The sequence below is a fragment of the Pygoscelis adeliae genome, unplaced genomic scaffold, assembly GCF_000699105.1.
Source record: "Pygoscelis adeliae isolate BGI_AS28 unplaced genomic scaffold, ASM69910v1 Scaffold485, whole genome shotgun sequence".
NCBI classification, from domain to species: domain Eukaryota; kingdom Metazoa; phylum Chordata; class Aves; order Sphenisciformes; family Spheniscidae; genus Pygoscelis; species Pygoscelis adeliae.
This window is the reverse complement of record NW_008824803.1, coordinates 283,977-298,034: the sequence shown is the minus strand read 5'-3', so window position 1 is coordinate 298,034 and position 14,058 is coordinate 283,977. Positions and strand designations below refer to the sequence as shown.

Genomic DNA, 14,058 nt, shown 5'->3' with positions numbered 1-14,058 from the left:
CTGAAAGGGGTGTTTAACCATTTTATTTAAAAAAACCAAAACAACCAAACTATTTTGCCAGGTTATGGATCTTGTATATGGCAGTGTCCTTGGGAGTCAGGGCAGGATCTGAGCAGGAGATGGTCTGTAGAGGGTCAGGCTTTTAGTGGTGGCTCTCAGCCCTCTTTTTCCTTTGGTTTGCAAATTGCTTTAGAAACGCAGAGCTGTTGAAGTGCAAGTTATGCATCTGCAGTGGAAACTTTGCGAGTGTGACCTCCCTGGCCACAGGCCGCACAGTGCCCTTAGGACTCTGGAAACCTCCAAAGTGAAAGCTTCTCCATGATTCTCTCCAATTTATTAATTTATTTCTCTATTTATTTAGTTATTTTGAAGTCTCCTGCTTCGGGAGCTGCTGTGTGCCATGCTGGCGTTGCTGCTGTGCCTTCCTGCTTTCTTTCCAAAATGTGGAGCCTTTGGGGAGGAACAGAACAGGAGGGAAGGGGTGAGATTTTCAGAGGGAGCCACCGTGAGGCATCCTGGTAGATGCCACCTTGGAGCAGAGCCAGTCCTCCCATGCTACCATCCTGCACCGTGGCTGTACTTTAACAAAAGTACATTCCTCTGTCATCACCCCACTGAAAAAAAAAACGCCTGGGGAAGGAAGCTTTAAGTGCGTGGAACAGGAAGAGATGATGGAGTGAAAATCCTTTCTGAATAAACCCTTGCAAGAATTGCCTTTCCTGTAATGGAGCATGTCCTTCTTTACCGCAGAGAGTGGGTGAGCCGGGTCCAGGTCCCCAGGGCTCCGCTGCCCCCGTTTCCCCTGCATGGCACAAGGACACCCCATTTGCTGTGGGGAAAAACACCAAGCATTTTAGAGGCTCTCAGAGCATCCCTCCCTGTGTTGCCCCGACAGGAGGAGGGACTCAGAGATGTTTGCATGGCCTTTCGCTTCCACCTTTGCATCGATTTATGCATGGGCACGTCTCCCTGCTTATCTGAAGGGCTGTAGCGAGGATTAATGACTGCTTAACGAGGCACAGGGCTGTTTGCAAGGGACAGAAAGCTTGGTGGCAGTGGGAAGATGGAGGGTGGTGGGAGCAGAAACTTGCTGGAGGTCTGGAGCACGAGCCCCCAGCCCTGTTTGGGGCCAGGGAGGAGTTGCAGGTGGGATGTGTTGTTTTTATCTGGCTTCTGCCAAACAGAAAGGGGCTGAAGCTGCAGATGGAGACATGCTGCGGTGGCATGAAGGCCACCACACTTTTCTGTTCCCTGCACGGACCAGGGATGAAACTTCTCCTCTCCGAGGGCACTGTGAGCAGGAAGGGGCTGGCACCTTGCAAAGCACCATGCAAAGCATGGGTGCAACAGGCTGTGGGCTTTGAAGCCCCCCTTGCAGTGCCACAGCAGCATCCTGGGATCCGTTAGGGGTGCAGAAGCTTTGCAAGCTCCCCAAGTGCCTTTTTGCTCCATCTCTGGGGGGGTTGCCTTGCTCTCCCTGCCTCTGTGGCCCTGCTCACCTCTCTGGGAGCCAGGCCAGGTCGGCAGCTCAGGCGGGGATTTTGAGAGAGGGAGCGTTTATCACTTACGGCAGGGCAGGGAGTTCCCGGTCACGCTTCTCCGGCTTCCCATCCTGGAGCAGCCGGCAAAGGGAGGGGTAGGAAGATTAATAGGAGTCTCGTTTCCCGGTTGCGACTGCTGGACCAGGCGCGGAGAGATTAAAAGCAGCAGTCTGGCGGCAGTTTGTATTCCTGAGCTGATTTTTATTTCCTGACCTTTATTTCTCCGGTTGCACCCGTTTTCCTGGTGCTGCAAAGCTGCCGTGAGTACCTGGGACCATAGAGGAAAGGGGAGGGACAGGAGATGCTCAGCTATGCCAGCCGCTGCCAGCGCATCTCAACCTCCCATTTGGTTGAGAGACAGGAATTGAGGAAATTAATCTGCATGTCTGCTTGTTGCAAACAAATAAATAAAACCTGGAGGAATTTTCCCATCTGTTTCTATATGTTGTTGCTCTCACTATTATTCTTGTTGTGTTTCGTTGGGTTTTTTTAAAGAATAAAAGTAGGGAAATGTCAGCTGTATTACAGCTTTTAAATATTTCCCACCAGATCCTCCATCAAAAGACCCCCAGCAGAGGAACACCGCTCCAACAATGTGATTTTTATTTGTGTATTTGAAATCACCCTGACAAATAATAACTGTGTGCAACGACAACTCAGGGCACCGGACAGATGTAGTGCATAAAAGAGGATGTCTAGCGTTGTAGAGCGAAGCAAGTAGTTGTGAGCGAGTCAGATGGGACCTGCTGAAAAGCCCGTATGGAGGCACTGCGGGAGAGGGTGGGTTCTGCCCGTGGTGGGAGACTTTCCCCCAGCCTCTTGCTGCTTCCAGGGAGTTAATGCAAGCTTGCTGCTCTGGTTTAGACAGGGTTTTGTACATGGATGTAATGACTCCATGAAATTGCAGCATCCTTCTTAATTTTTTAAATTTTTTTTAGTTGGTAATGCTATTTTCCTTTTCTAGGCTTGGGAGAGTCAGAGATGGCAGCGTGGGCTGGACTCAGGCCGTGACTCTTTGCGAAGAGTCTTGTCCTGCACTGTTTGCTCCAAAGTGAAGCTGCCCTTAGTTCATTAGATGTATTAGGGCACCTGCTGCTTTATTTCTGAGCAGCTCCAAGGGTCAGATGCACATTCCGTGAAAGCAAATGAATGTTTTTCTGTGGCTCTGTGCTCATAACGCCATTGAAAACTTTGTGAGTAACTAGTTTGCTTTCCTTTTCTTGTGTTTCCTCAGAAACTTTGATGGATACGCGGACGGCGACGGCCGAGCTGGGCTGGACCGCCAACCCTCCTTCGGGGGTAAGTGCCACTCGTCCAGCTGATCCTTACGTGATCTCGTGGGGTTCATGCTATTTATCTTAAAACGCTGGTGGGGAGCCGGGGAGGTCGCAGTGGGAGCAGCGGCGCCCCATCGGGCTGTCGTGGGGCGGCCAGGGCATTGCTGTGCCGAGCTGCGTGGCTGCTCCAGGGCTGAGCGTCCCTTCCCGGAACTGGTCCCGGGGTCTCGGCGAAGATGGAGCTTTTCTCCATCCCCGTGCTCTCTCCTCCAACCCCATGCTCTCTCCTCCCCTGCCTGTCCTACTCCCAGGTGAAGGGTCTGGCCCCATCACGACTCTCCATCTCCTGACTCGCGTCTTCCCTCTCCCTGTGCCAAAAGGCTTGTAATTAGGAAACATTAGCAGGCTCAAAACAGCTTTCATACCTGGAACATCATCTGTAATTGCACTCGGCAGTGCTCTTCTCTGGCTATTAATGTCACTTTTATGAAGTAATGAGGAACAAAACACCCTGAGGCACTTAAAACATCTTTTTTATATAATACGAGCCTTTGAGGAATGGAAGCATAAAATAACCTGACTCACATTCCCCTGGCAGAGAAAGTGAGAGACGGAGCTGGGAAGGAGAGGAGTGGTGGTGGGAGGGGATGCTAATTGGTGGGTGGGCATTACGGTGGGACAGGCAGCTGGTTGGGCAGGAGTGGGTACAGCAGCAGGGTCCATCCCCGGGGCCTCCAGGACATGGCACCAAAGGAGAAAGGATGCCAGCCTGCATCTTTGTTAGGTTGTGACTGGCTTCGCCAGGTCTTCAAAAGAAATGAGGTTGCACACCATCACCAAAGCTGAACCACACATGCAGTGGGCACAAAATCCTCTCCAGGCACGTCAGAGGCCCTTGAAACATGGGGCTTTGCCACTGAATTGCTTTGGAAAAAATCTGGGCCTAGATAAATTGCTGGCAAAATCAGGGGGGGCCATGTGCAGGTGATGGAGATGGGATATAAATAGCTGCCTGCAGCTGCTATCGCTGAAAGCCCGCGCAAGGCAGGCGGGGAGCTTGCGTCGTAAGGCACGGCAGTCTCGCCCTCTGCGGAGCAGCAGAGCGAAGCCTCTCCCCAGCCCACATCCCTGCTGCATCCCTCCGTGCGCATCCCTGCATCCCTCCAACTCTCGGTCCTCTGAGACTTACTGGTGAGTCTTCTCCTTTACAGGTGTGTATATTAGATCTTCCACAAAGCATTTTAAAATACCAAGTCCTTTATTTAAAAGACATAGGGTCAGTCTGTAGCGTGCCTTCACTTCCCCTGTGAAGTCCCCTTGCTCGTGGACTGGGCTTTTATTTGTACTGTCAGACGCTTTGCTGGGTGGATATGGAGCATCTTAAGGTGTATTTTGGACTCCTGGAGTGAACCCTCCTGTAGGTATCATGTCCCAGCTGAGGCAGGTATTGGAGTAGGTTGAAAATTAGAGCCAGTTGAAAATAAGCAATGTCTTCCTCTTGCTCCAGTCATGCAGTAGTCTTTATGAGCTGCTTGGTTACAGCACTGACTTTTAGGGTTTGTCCTGTTTAATAGTTCACAACACATATTTGAGGGCAGATTTTTGCTGCTTCTTGGCTTGTCCGGTGGTAATGGCCAATATTTGGGTGAGGCTTGTCCAGAGTGTGGGTGCCAGGGAGGGTTTGCAGACCATGACCCATCCTAGCAGCCTGGCATAGAGATGCCAAGATACACGTGGGGATTTCTGCTTGTGTTGGAGTCAATGAAGACCCCAAATTTAGTTGGTCTTTTCTTGTTTTTAGTGTTCAGTTCCCAAAAGCAACCACCCTGGCTCTTTTTCAGCCTAGACTGCTGAAAGCCGGGGTAAGAAACTAAAAGCTTCCCCTCTGCCCTGCATTCCTCCATCCAAAAAATGAGTGCACTGACAGCCTTGCTTTGGGGCTTAGCAACAAACCATAGCGTCGCAGGAACAAGCAAAGAGAGGAACCAGAGAGGCAAGCAAAGAAACAAGAGGGAGAATAGCAGCAGCCATCTATAAATGGGACCTTCCTGCTCTTTGGGCCAGGAAGGAGGAGGCGGGAGGATGGGTGAGGGGCTCCTGGCTGCTGCTGGGGCGTCAGCTCCTTCTCCCAGGCTCCTCTCATCTCTCTTGGGGCTGGAGGTACAGGGATTTGATGAGCCACCTCTCCTGACCCCAGGGTTGCCATTGACATGGGGTCTGTGCAGTCTTTGGGTGGTTGCATCCCCCCCGTGGTGTGCTGAGCTCTGAGAGTGACTGTTCACCCTGGCTCACAGATGTGCCCCGGGGCTTGGGGGGGACTGTTGACACTAATGCCGGGGCACGGATGCCAGTGGGCAGCGGGGGCTGTGGTCCCCAGAGACTGGCTGCAGAGGGACAAGGGCTCTCCTTCTGCTCTCCCCTATGGACATGCTTTAAATCCCAGCAGAGATGGAGAAGAACATTGTCTTAATCCCCAGCTCCCTGTGAATTATTTAGTGGGATCTCATCAAAATGATGCATTTGTCACTTCTAGAGCATCGATGGCAGCAGTCACTGGCATTGTGGGTCTTTCTAGCCATGGGGACCTGCTGCTTTCAGTACCTAGTTGCAGGAGCACTCAACCCAAGGGAGCATCAGGATCTGGCCCCAAACCCTCATGAGGGTTTTCCAAGTGGCATTTTATGTCGTTCCCAGCCATGGGCAGTCCTGTGTCCTGGGCACCTGAAGTGTGGCAGGGTCCGCTGGCAGGTTTTGGCTCTGAGTTTTGAGGCTCTGTTTGCAACCCCTCGACAAAAATGCAGCAAAATGCAGGGGATGCTCGGTGGAAGGAGCTGTTGAGAGAGCCGGCTCCCTGATGGGCACTGTGAATAAAAGGATAGCAGGCTGGGTCACCTCCTGTGCACCCAGCTGGGGTGGTGGGTGGACCACCGGACCTGGTGGGCGGGATGAAGAGGAGGATTCCCGCAGCAAAGACAGTGGAGCAATGGGGCCAGTGTTAACGCTGGCAGAGGAGCACTGAAAGAGAGCTCGTTGTCTGGCGTTAATTGGATGAGAGAGCTGTAATGCAAAGCCGAGGTTGGGTAGGACCTTGCAGCTTTCTTGTGTGAAAATGTATCTGGTAATGAAAGGCCATTGAATCCGCACGTCTTGTCCAGGGTGGAGTTTCTGCAGTGCTTCCGCGGCGTGGGATGAGAAGGGAGAGCGCTCGGCTGGATGCGTGAGGTTTTATTGCTGGTTTGGTAAACATTGCTTAACAACAATGTGCAACCTTGAGCTGCAATCTTTGCTTAAACTTAGCGGAGCTGAGTAGGTGGACCCAGGAACAAACGTTCTGCTGTGCTTGTTGGCAGCGTGTGGAGGACCCTGCTTTGAAAACAGAATAAAAACCTGTGTTTTTTTACATCAGGGCTGTGGTGTACAACGGGGAAGCTGGGGAGCAGGTGAGGAATGTGGTTGTTTGATGGAAAACGGAAGAGGGCAAAATCTGTAAGGTTGCAGGGTTGGTTGTAGTGCATCAGCTCTTTGGGAAGACTCAACATGATGGGGCAGGTTGGCATCACCCATCTACTGTTGTGCCCCCATGTAAGCACAAACACGGGTGAGCGCTGCTATAGCATCGCTACTGGAAATTATGCATGGTATTCAGAGTGCTGCTTAAAGATTGCCATATGAATAATGCTGTTATGAGAAGACTGTAAACATGGATTAGTTAAAATGAATGGATTATGAGGTTGTAAATCTGTCTGTAGGACTCTAATGCCATCATAGACTATTCACAGTTTGCCGCTGTCCCTTAATTGAAATTGCAGCCTGGATTATATTAATGCCTTTCTATAAATCGAATTGCAAATCTATATTCTCCCTCTCTGCAGCGGTAATGTTTTATTTAGTTAGTTTTTTTGCTGGGGGAAGTGATCCTGTCATGCCGAGAGCCTGGGGTCAGACTTGCTCTCCAGCCCACTTGCTGGCTCGGGCTTTAATGAAGGCATAGCCTTGTGTGCTGCTTTCCCTCCTGTCTCCAGGTGCCTTGACCATCTTTCTTCCCATTTTTATGTCCTCTCCAGGGCAGCTAAGGTGATTGCCTGCATGGAAAAGATGTTTTAGCATCAGCTGGGAGCGATGGGGAGAGGGAACAGGCATGTGTGGGCAGGGGCAAGAGGGTGAGGATTTCATCTGGTGCTGACCCAGGTGGTGTTTCTGCACATGCACCACATCATGTGTCCACGACCATGTTCCTGCCCCCCTTTGGGGCTTTGGGATCCTTGTTCCAGCCCAGCCCTGCCCTGCGCAGGGTGAGCGGCACCTCCACAGCTTACGAGCCACTGCCTGTCCCTCTGCCATCCTCTCATGCCCTCTCTCCCTTCTCCTTTCTACAGTGGGAAGAAGTCAGTGGCTACGACGAAAACCTCAACACCATCCGTACGTACCAGGTGTGCAATGTCTTCGAGCCCAACCAGAACAACTGGCTCCTCACCACGTTCATCAACCGGCGTGGAGCTCACCGCATCTACACCGAGATGCGCTTCACTGTGCGGGACTGCAGCAGCCTCCCCAATGTCCCCGGCTCCTGCAAGGAGACCTTCAACCTTTACTACTACGAGACAGACTCTGTCATTGCCACCAAGAAGTCTGCCTTCTGGACGGAGGCACCCTACCTCAAAGTGGACACCATTGCTGCTGACGAGAGCTTCTCCCAGGTGGACTTTGGTGGCAGGTTGATGAAGGTGAACACAGAAGTGAGAAGTTTCGGGCCCCTGACCCGCAATGGCTTTTACCTGGCTTTCCAGGACTATGGAGCTTGTATGTCTCTGCTGTCCGTCAGGGTCTTCTTCAAGAAGTGCCCCAGCGTGGTGCAGAACTTCGCCATCTTCCCAGAGACAATGACAGGAGCGGAGAGCACCTCTCTAGTGACTGCCCGCGGCACCTGCATCCCCAACGCCGAGGAGGTGGACGTGCCCATCAAACTGTACTGCAACGGGGACAGGGAGTGGATGGTCCCCATCGGCCGCTGTACGTGCAAGGCTGGTTATGAGCCGGAGAACAATGTGGCTTGTAAAGGTAAAGTTGGCTTTGGGTAACAAGGCACTTTTATTGTTTTTAACCTTTGCTTAACAAAATGTTCATCGCCAAACAAGCTGTTTTAGGCAATGCCAGCTGTGAAATAAGCTCTGCACCATTTACCTGCCCTGAAGCGGTGTTACTCTGGGGACCAAGCAGGGATTTGGGAGCAGTGGTCAACCTGTGGCTTCCCAGTGTGCTCCGGTCAACGGCCAAACTCGGCAAGCAGCGTGGCGAGGATGCGGGTGCTGGTGCAGCTGCCGCCGCGAGCCCACTGGAAGCCCCCACTGGAAGCCGCCTCTGTGATCTGCTGCCTTCAAAGTGCCTCACAGGCCGGCGCTCGCCGGCTGAGCCACTTTCATCTGCCTCGTTATTTCCCCAGCACAGCTGCGGGAGCCAAGCAGCCGCCGTCAGGCCCGACTGCAGCGAAGCCGCTCTGATTCTCGGCATTAATTGGAATTTTTTTGCTGTTTTTTTGGGTTCCCCCAGCCACGCCGCCAGCATGCTGCTGCCTGCTGGAGTCCTCCGCAGCGTGGGGTTATAAATATGGAAATAGCACTCGCTGGTTTTCATCTCTTTTCACTGTTCTGATGAATATTTCCCAAATACCATTGGAGGATTATTTTTTTTTCTGTTAGATTTACTCACTGCCCTTTCCTTCTCCTCTCCCAAATTAAGGTATTGTTTTTGTACACTGCTTGGAAGGAGGGAAGAGAAGAGGGCTTTTTGCATGAGAAGCTAACCCCATTTCATCGGTGCTTTCCAAATAGCTTCTAGAAGGTGGGCACCACCAGGTCAAGGAAGGGTTGGGAAGAAGGAGAAGGTCAAAGGCAGGTGTCAAAGTGGGCTGGTTTTGGGGGGGGTGATGGGAAGAGGTCTGACTTGGACCTCTTTTGGTGCAGGTGGCAGTACGTGTAGCACCAGGCTTGGCTGTGATGCTCCTTGGGGTGGCCACCACGGTGTTTCTTCTCCACCTGTAATTCCAGATATATGAAAATGGCAAAGCTGGGATTCAAGCTATGGAGAAACTTGTCTGTTCATTTGCTTTAAACCTGGGAACTTGTGTAGGTTTTCACCATGAAAAAACACATTCCTGCCTGGCCAAGGTGGGGATTGGTGATGCCTTCTCGTGCCAGGGTTTTGACAACTGGGAAACCACTGGAGTCTGTGCGCTCATGCCTTGCTTTCACATCAAGCAGCATCGCCGGTGGATTCCTTTGAGTTTCACGGTTGACCCTGAATGTGGTTTTGTTCCCACCAGGAGATGGTCTGTTCCCATGAGGAACTGAAGTGCTCCATCGGAGGGAGGGCTCTTCGTAAACCGGAGCGTTTCTGGCAAGACGTTCCTCTGCTATTGAATAAACAAACAGAAAGCGCACATGGTTTTATGGCAAAATGACATTTTCTCATCATGGAAAAATAAACACTAATTTTAGCTAAAGACCGGAATTGGGAAATCATGTCATTTTGCCAGAAATGTAGGAAAACAATGATAATATAAAACTGCCGCAGGTTTTGGTGGTGTTGACCTTTCTATCTGCCGCTGGACGGGGTGGTGGAGGAAGTTGGAGTCTCGAATACTTCTAACCCCCCCAGGAGAAGCGTGTTGCATCTACCCAGTGCTCGTAGTTTGGGGCAGGGCAGAGGATGGAGGACAGCAGGACACGAGAGGCATGGAAGCAAACAGGCTCAGGGTGGGCATTAGACCCATGTCCATGGCTTTTTTTTGTTTCCTTTTCTTGTGCAAACCCCAGAACGGTCATGATGTGTTCATACTATCAAAGCTGCACCGAGCAGACCCCTGTGTTTTGGGAATTTGCTGAGTTTTCTGTGCCACAGCACCTGTCTCCAGCCGTGCTCCCACTTCTTAGCAGCACTGATGCTGAAGGAGAAACCCCTTGCACCACCCGAGTGTGGGCTCTGCAGAGCTCCTGGCAAGCATTTTGCCTTTGTGTGGGGAGCACGCTTTGCATTTGGGCTCCTTGAGGGGAAAATTCAGGGTCCTGGCAGGTCTAAGGGGGTAGAAATGTCCTTTATGCATTGACCAGCAGCATTTGGGATCCTGAAAGGCACAAAAGTACACTGTGGGTGCAGACCAAGCAGGTGGTTAAATGGCACCAAGCACGTGCGTGGTGATGGGACCATGCTTTTTTGATGATCCTGTGGGTGCTGTTGGGTGCTGGTACGATGCTGTCTCTGGAGCAGAGCTCCGATAACTCCCCTCTCCCAGTCCTGTGGGAGTATTTCCCACTTCTCACGTCAGGAGGACGGACAAAAGGCTGGGCTGGGATTGCCGATGGGACCTGTGTGTTTGAAGGTCCTGCTCCTGGTGAGGAACCCAAAACCAATAAACCTGCCAGCCCCTCCTGGAAGTTCACTAAAACCAGTCCTAAAAGCCTGAGCTGGGGCTTACATTAGGACTGTTGGAAAATTAACTGCAGTTGAGTAAAAATCTGACCTTGGGTTGGACTCTGGCTTCTTGGTAGCTCATGTGCACCCTTTGGCCGTCAAGCTCCTCCTTATATCCCCGTGGACCTTGGAGACCACGAGGGAAGACCTGAGCCCACTGCTGCCCTTCCCAAAGGTCGGCGGGCAGGAGGTGGCACACTGCAAGGTTTAGAAATAATAATTTGTTGGTTTTCTATTTGTCTTCGTGCTCTCGAAGGGGTTGTATTCCCCTGCCTTATTCACCTGCTGGGTTCGCCTCGCAGGGATGCTGCCAGGATCACACCCCGGCTCCTGGGAAGCACACTCTCCTGACATCTGCTCAAAGCCTTCGTCAACCTGAGATAAGCCACTTAACAAGCCTGGGGGAATTGTCACCAAGGAAAAAAAAAAAAAAAATCCCTCAGTATTTTAAGGCTGAGAAAATGGGCTTAATTCCTCAGCGGTGGGGAAAAAAATAGGCTTGAATTGTTTAGCTCCCCCAGCCCTCATCTCATCCCTCCCACCCCCTGGGATAGAGGCTGTGCCTATCATGGGGCTATTAGACCGGAGCGGTTTCGTGCTGACAGCAGAGCTTGGGGTCGCTGAGGGATTCATTAATACCAGCTTTTATCGGCACTTAGCTGCTCGCAAAAGGCACAGGCAGAGCGCAATCTTCATCGGGGGTATTTCGAGTCCCGAAGAGATTATCGTTGTGTTTTAGGGTCATAGTGATGGGGGGTCATTATCACCACAACGCTAAGACAGGGGTGGGAGGGAGGGAGATTTTCTTTATTGATCTGCCCCATTATTTGTTTCCGTCCCGGGCTGGTTTGGGTTTGGCACAGACCTCCTGGCTGGTGCGAAGCTGCATTGCTCTCAGCTGGGTGATGGCATGCTGTACCCGAAAACCCAGTGGGACTGCCTACCCCATCCTCTTCGGCATCTCGTGCCCGTGAGAGCTGTGGGCCAATGCGAAATGGAGGCTGTTATTGAATCCAAAATGAATAATTCATTTGGTGCAATAGCCCACACTCCGTTCGGGTTGATATTAAATCCATTCGTCTTGCTCTGCCCCGTCCCTCAGCCTTGCTTTATGGCTTCCTTGTGTGGTCAAGGTGCAATGCATCATCATGCTGGGGAGGAGGTGGGAGGAAAAGCGGGAGCGGGGATTGTTGGGAGGCCAGGGAAATCATCCGAGGCCTTGGATGAGCATGCTGGGTGGATTTTGCTTGTTCTTCTCGAGGAAAATTATTAAACCCTTTCTCTGCTTGTGTTTCACTCTGAAACCTAATGATGGCAAGTAACGCCTCACTAGAATGACAGCAATTGTGGGTGTCTCAGCTTTTATCCCTTTTGACTCTGAGGATGGGGCACTGAATTTGTGTCTGCTGGAATCACGCTGACTTTCTCTCTGACCTTCCCAGTACCAGGCAATAGCTCAGCTGCACAGAGAAGCCAGCAAAAGAAAAAGTCTGTATCTAAATCAGCTTTGTGCTCAATTTTTACTTTGTATTTATAAACGCAGGGAGAAGGGGCGAGAGAGCAGTCCTGCTGCTTCCTGGGTTTGTCGTCTCGCTTTCGTTTTTCCCTCCTGGCAAATTCCTGTCGTAGTGTGGTTGGGAGCCTCCAAGCTGCCATGGCTGGGGATAACAAACTGACCTGCTTGCTTGCAACAGCTGGAAATCTGAGCTAGCAGGGATGGCAAAATTAAAAAAAAAAACAAACCTCACAAATTAAGAACAAAGCTGGGCTGCAGTGCCTGTGATGCAGAGGCTGTTCCTCGAGCATCCTTGCTCCCAGGCATCCATGGCTTTCCACAAGGCAGCTGGTCCCCTGCCCCATCGGCGTCCGGGTCCCCCAGTCCTTCTTCAGCTGCTGACCGATGCGCCGGGCTGTGCTGAGCCTTTGCCAAAGCTGTGTATGCGTTTATTTTGGCCTTGTTCATCCCTTTGGTTTCTTTGTCTCCCTTCTCTGTTTGTCCTTCCCTCCTGCCTTGTGCATGGAGGGCTGGATTTGGGAAAGGGGTAGTGGGGGGGACATGTCCCACCAGTTGAATGTCAAGGAGCAAGCGGCCCCGTGCTGCTTCCCTCGTTATCCTCCCCTCCCACTAAGCAGCCCTCGCAATAATTATTGATTTCCTCCGCTTATCCATCACAGAAGGCCGGAAACAATAGCAGAGTGCAGGATTTATGAAATGATTTTTAAAAAAAAAAATAATAATTACAAACATTTTGTAATTAGTAGTAGATAATTTGCTAATGCTTAAAATAAGGGTGACATCAAGTTTTCCCAATCAAATTGTTGCTTGTGCTGAGAACTGGGTCTTTTCAGTCTCTTTGGCTGTGCCTTGGCCTGCCTTTTCCCTGCACCATGGTCCATCCTAGTGCCCCCATACCATGTTAGGCTACCCAGGAGAGGTTTTTGGGTGACGAAGGCGATACTGGTTTTGTCCCATGGGCAGATGGCAGCAAGGGGGACTGTGGGCTGCCTCGCCATGTTGCGGGGACATGGGACCCTGCTCACCCGTGCACCCGTCCCAGCGTGCTGCAGCTCTGTGCCCAGCCACCCTGATGCCTGGGTCAGGGTGAGCACACCAAGCATCGCAGGGGCTGCAGAAAGGCCCTTTTTTGCTTTTTAGGGTGGCTTTATTTTTCTGTTTTTCTCCACGCTGCTGGTCCATGTACTTCCCCACGGCTGGAAAGCATCTCTTTTCCAGCCTCTGTGGCGACCCCGCTGCCTCTTGCCTCCCTGCAGCTTCCTCTCCAGCATCTTATTCCAGATTGCCTGATGCACGAGTGATCCCTTTTTTATGCTTTCTTGTCTAAAACAAGAGGGGAGGAACAAAGAGGTAAAAAGAAAGTGCTTTCCCTGCCAGTCTCTCCTTCTGCCTGCCCTTGGATTTGGTTTAGTGGAGCTGTGGTGTCCCAGCTTGCTGGGAAGTGCATCCCTCTCCCCATCCCTGGTTTGGTGGCTGCGGGTGTTGCACCAGCTAGTGGTGAGGGTGGCTCGTAGAGGGGTGCTCTGGTGTCCCCCGGGGTGCAATGGTACGCTGGCATCTGGTTGTGTCCCAGGACTGGGTGCCTGATGGGACTGGCAGCATCCCCAAGCGGGGTAGGCACATCAAGGGCTGGGGTGCCCATGGAGACCTCTGCCTGTGATCTTAAATAGCTGGGCTTAGAAACCATCAGTGCTTCCTCAAGCTCTTTCCAGAGGACCAGGACAAGGTCAACTGGTTTGTTTCAAAACCTTTCAGTGTCGATGTGCACCTGTGGACACGTGGTTGATGCACTGGTGAGATGTCTGCCCAGCAGCTTGGGTGCAAGGGAGTCTCTGCGGCTGCAGCTGATGCTCACGATGCTTTAGGTGGCTTTGCAGGGAAAATGTTTCTCTGCGGGTTTGGAAGTAGGATTTCAAGCTTTTCTCTTGTTCAGCATCCCAAGGAGGGGTGGCTAGGCAGTGTGCTGGCATGCCAGGGCTGCGGGGGGTCTCCTCTTCCTTATGCATTGCTGCGCCTCTGCTCCCCAGGGCTTCGGCACCTGGCAGACACTAACAATCAAAAAAGTTGCTTTTAGACCAAAGTGAGAGCATTCATGCAGCCGGGGCACCTTCCACCCCTAACGGCAACGGGGACACCCAGGGGGTGTTTTATGCAGGGTTTAGCCAAGCCACAAACCTCCGACTGCTCAAAATGGGACTTTTCCCTTTTTTTTTTTTTTTTTTTTTTTTTTTAAATTGCACAATATCAAGTTTCCTGC

At 51.7% G+C, this 14,058-nt stretch overlaps 1 protein-coding gene across 1 annotated transcript in view; it reads left to right on the top strand.

The window, feature by feature from the left end:
• The first annotated feature begins 2,783 nt into the window (after positions 1-2,783).
• Positions 2,784-14,058, top strand: part of EPHB1 (EPH receptor B1) — a 48,943-nt gene continuing 37,668 nt past the window's right edge. The window contains exons 1-2 of the mRNA XM_009323982.1: positions 2,784-2,840; positions 7,195-7,876. Coding sequence (XP_009322257.1) covers positions 2,784-2,840; positions 7,195-7,876 — 739 coding nt within the window. The remainder of the gene's footprint in view (positions 2,841-7,194; positions 7,877-14,058) is intronic.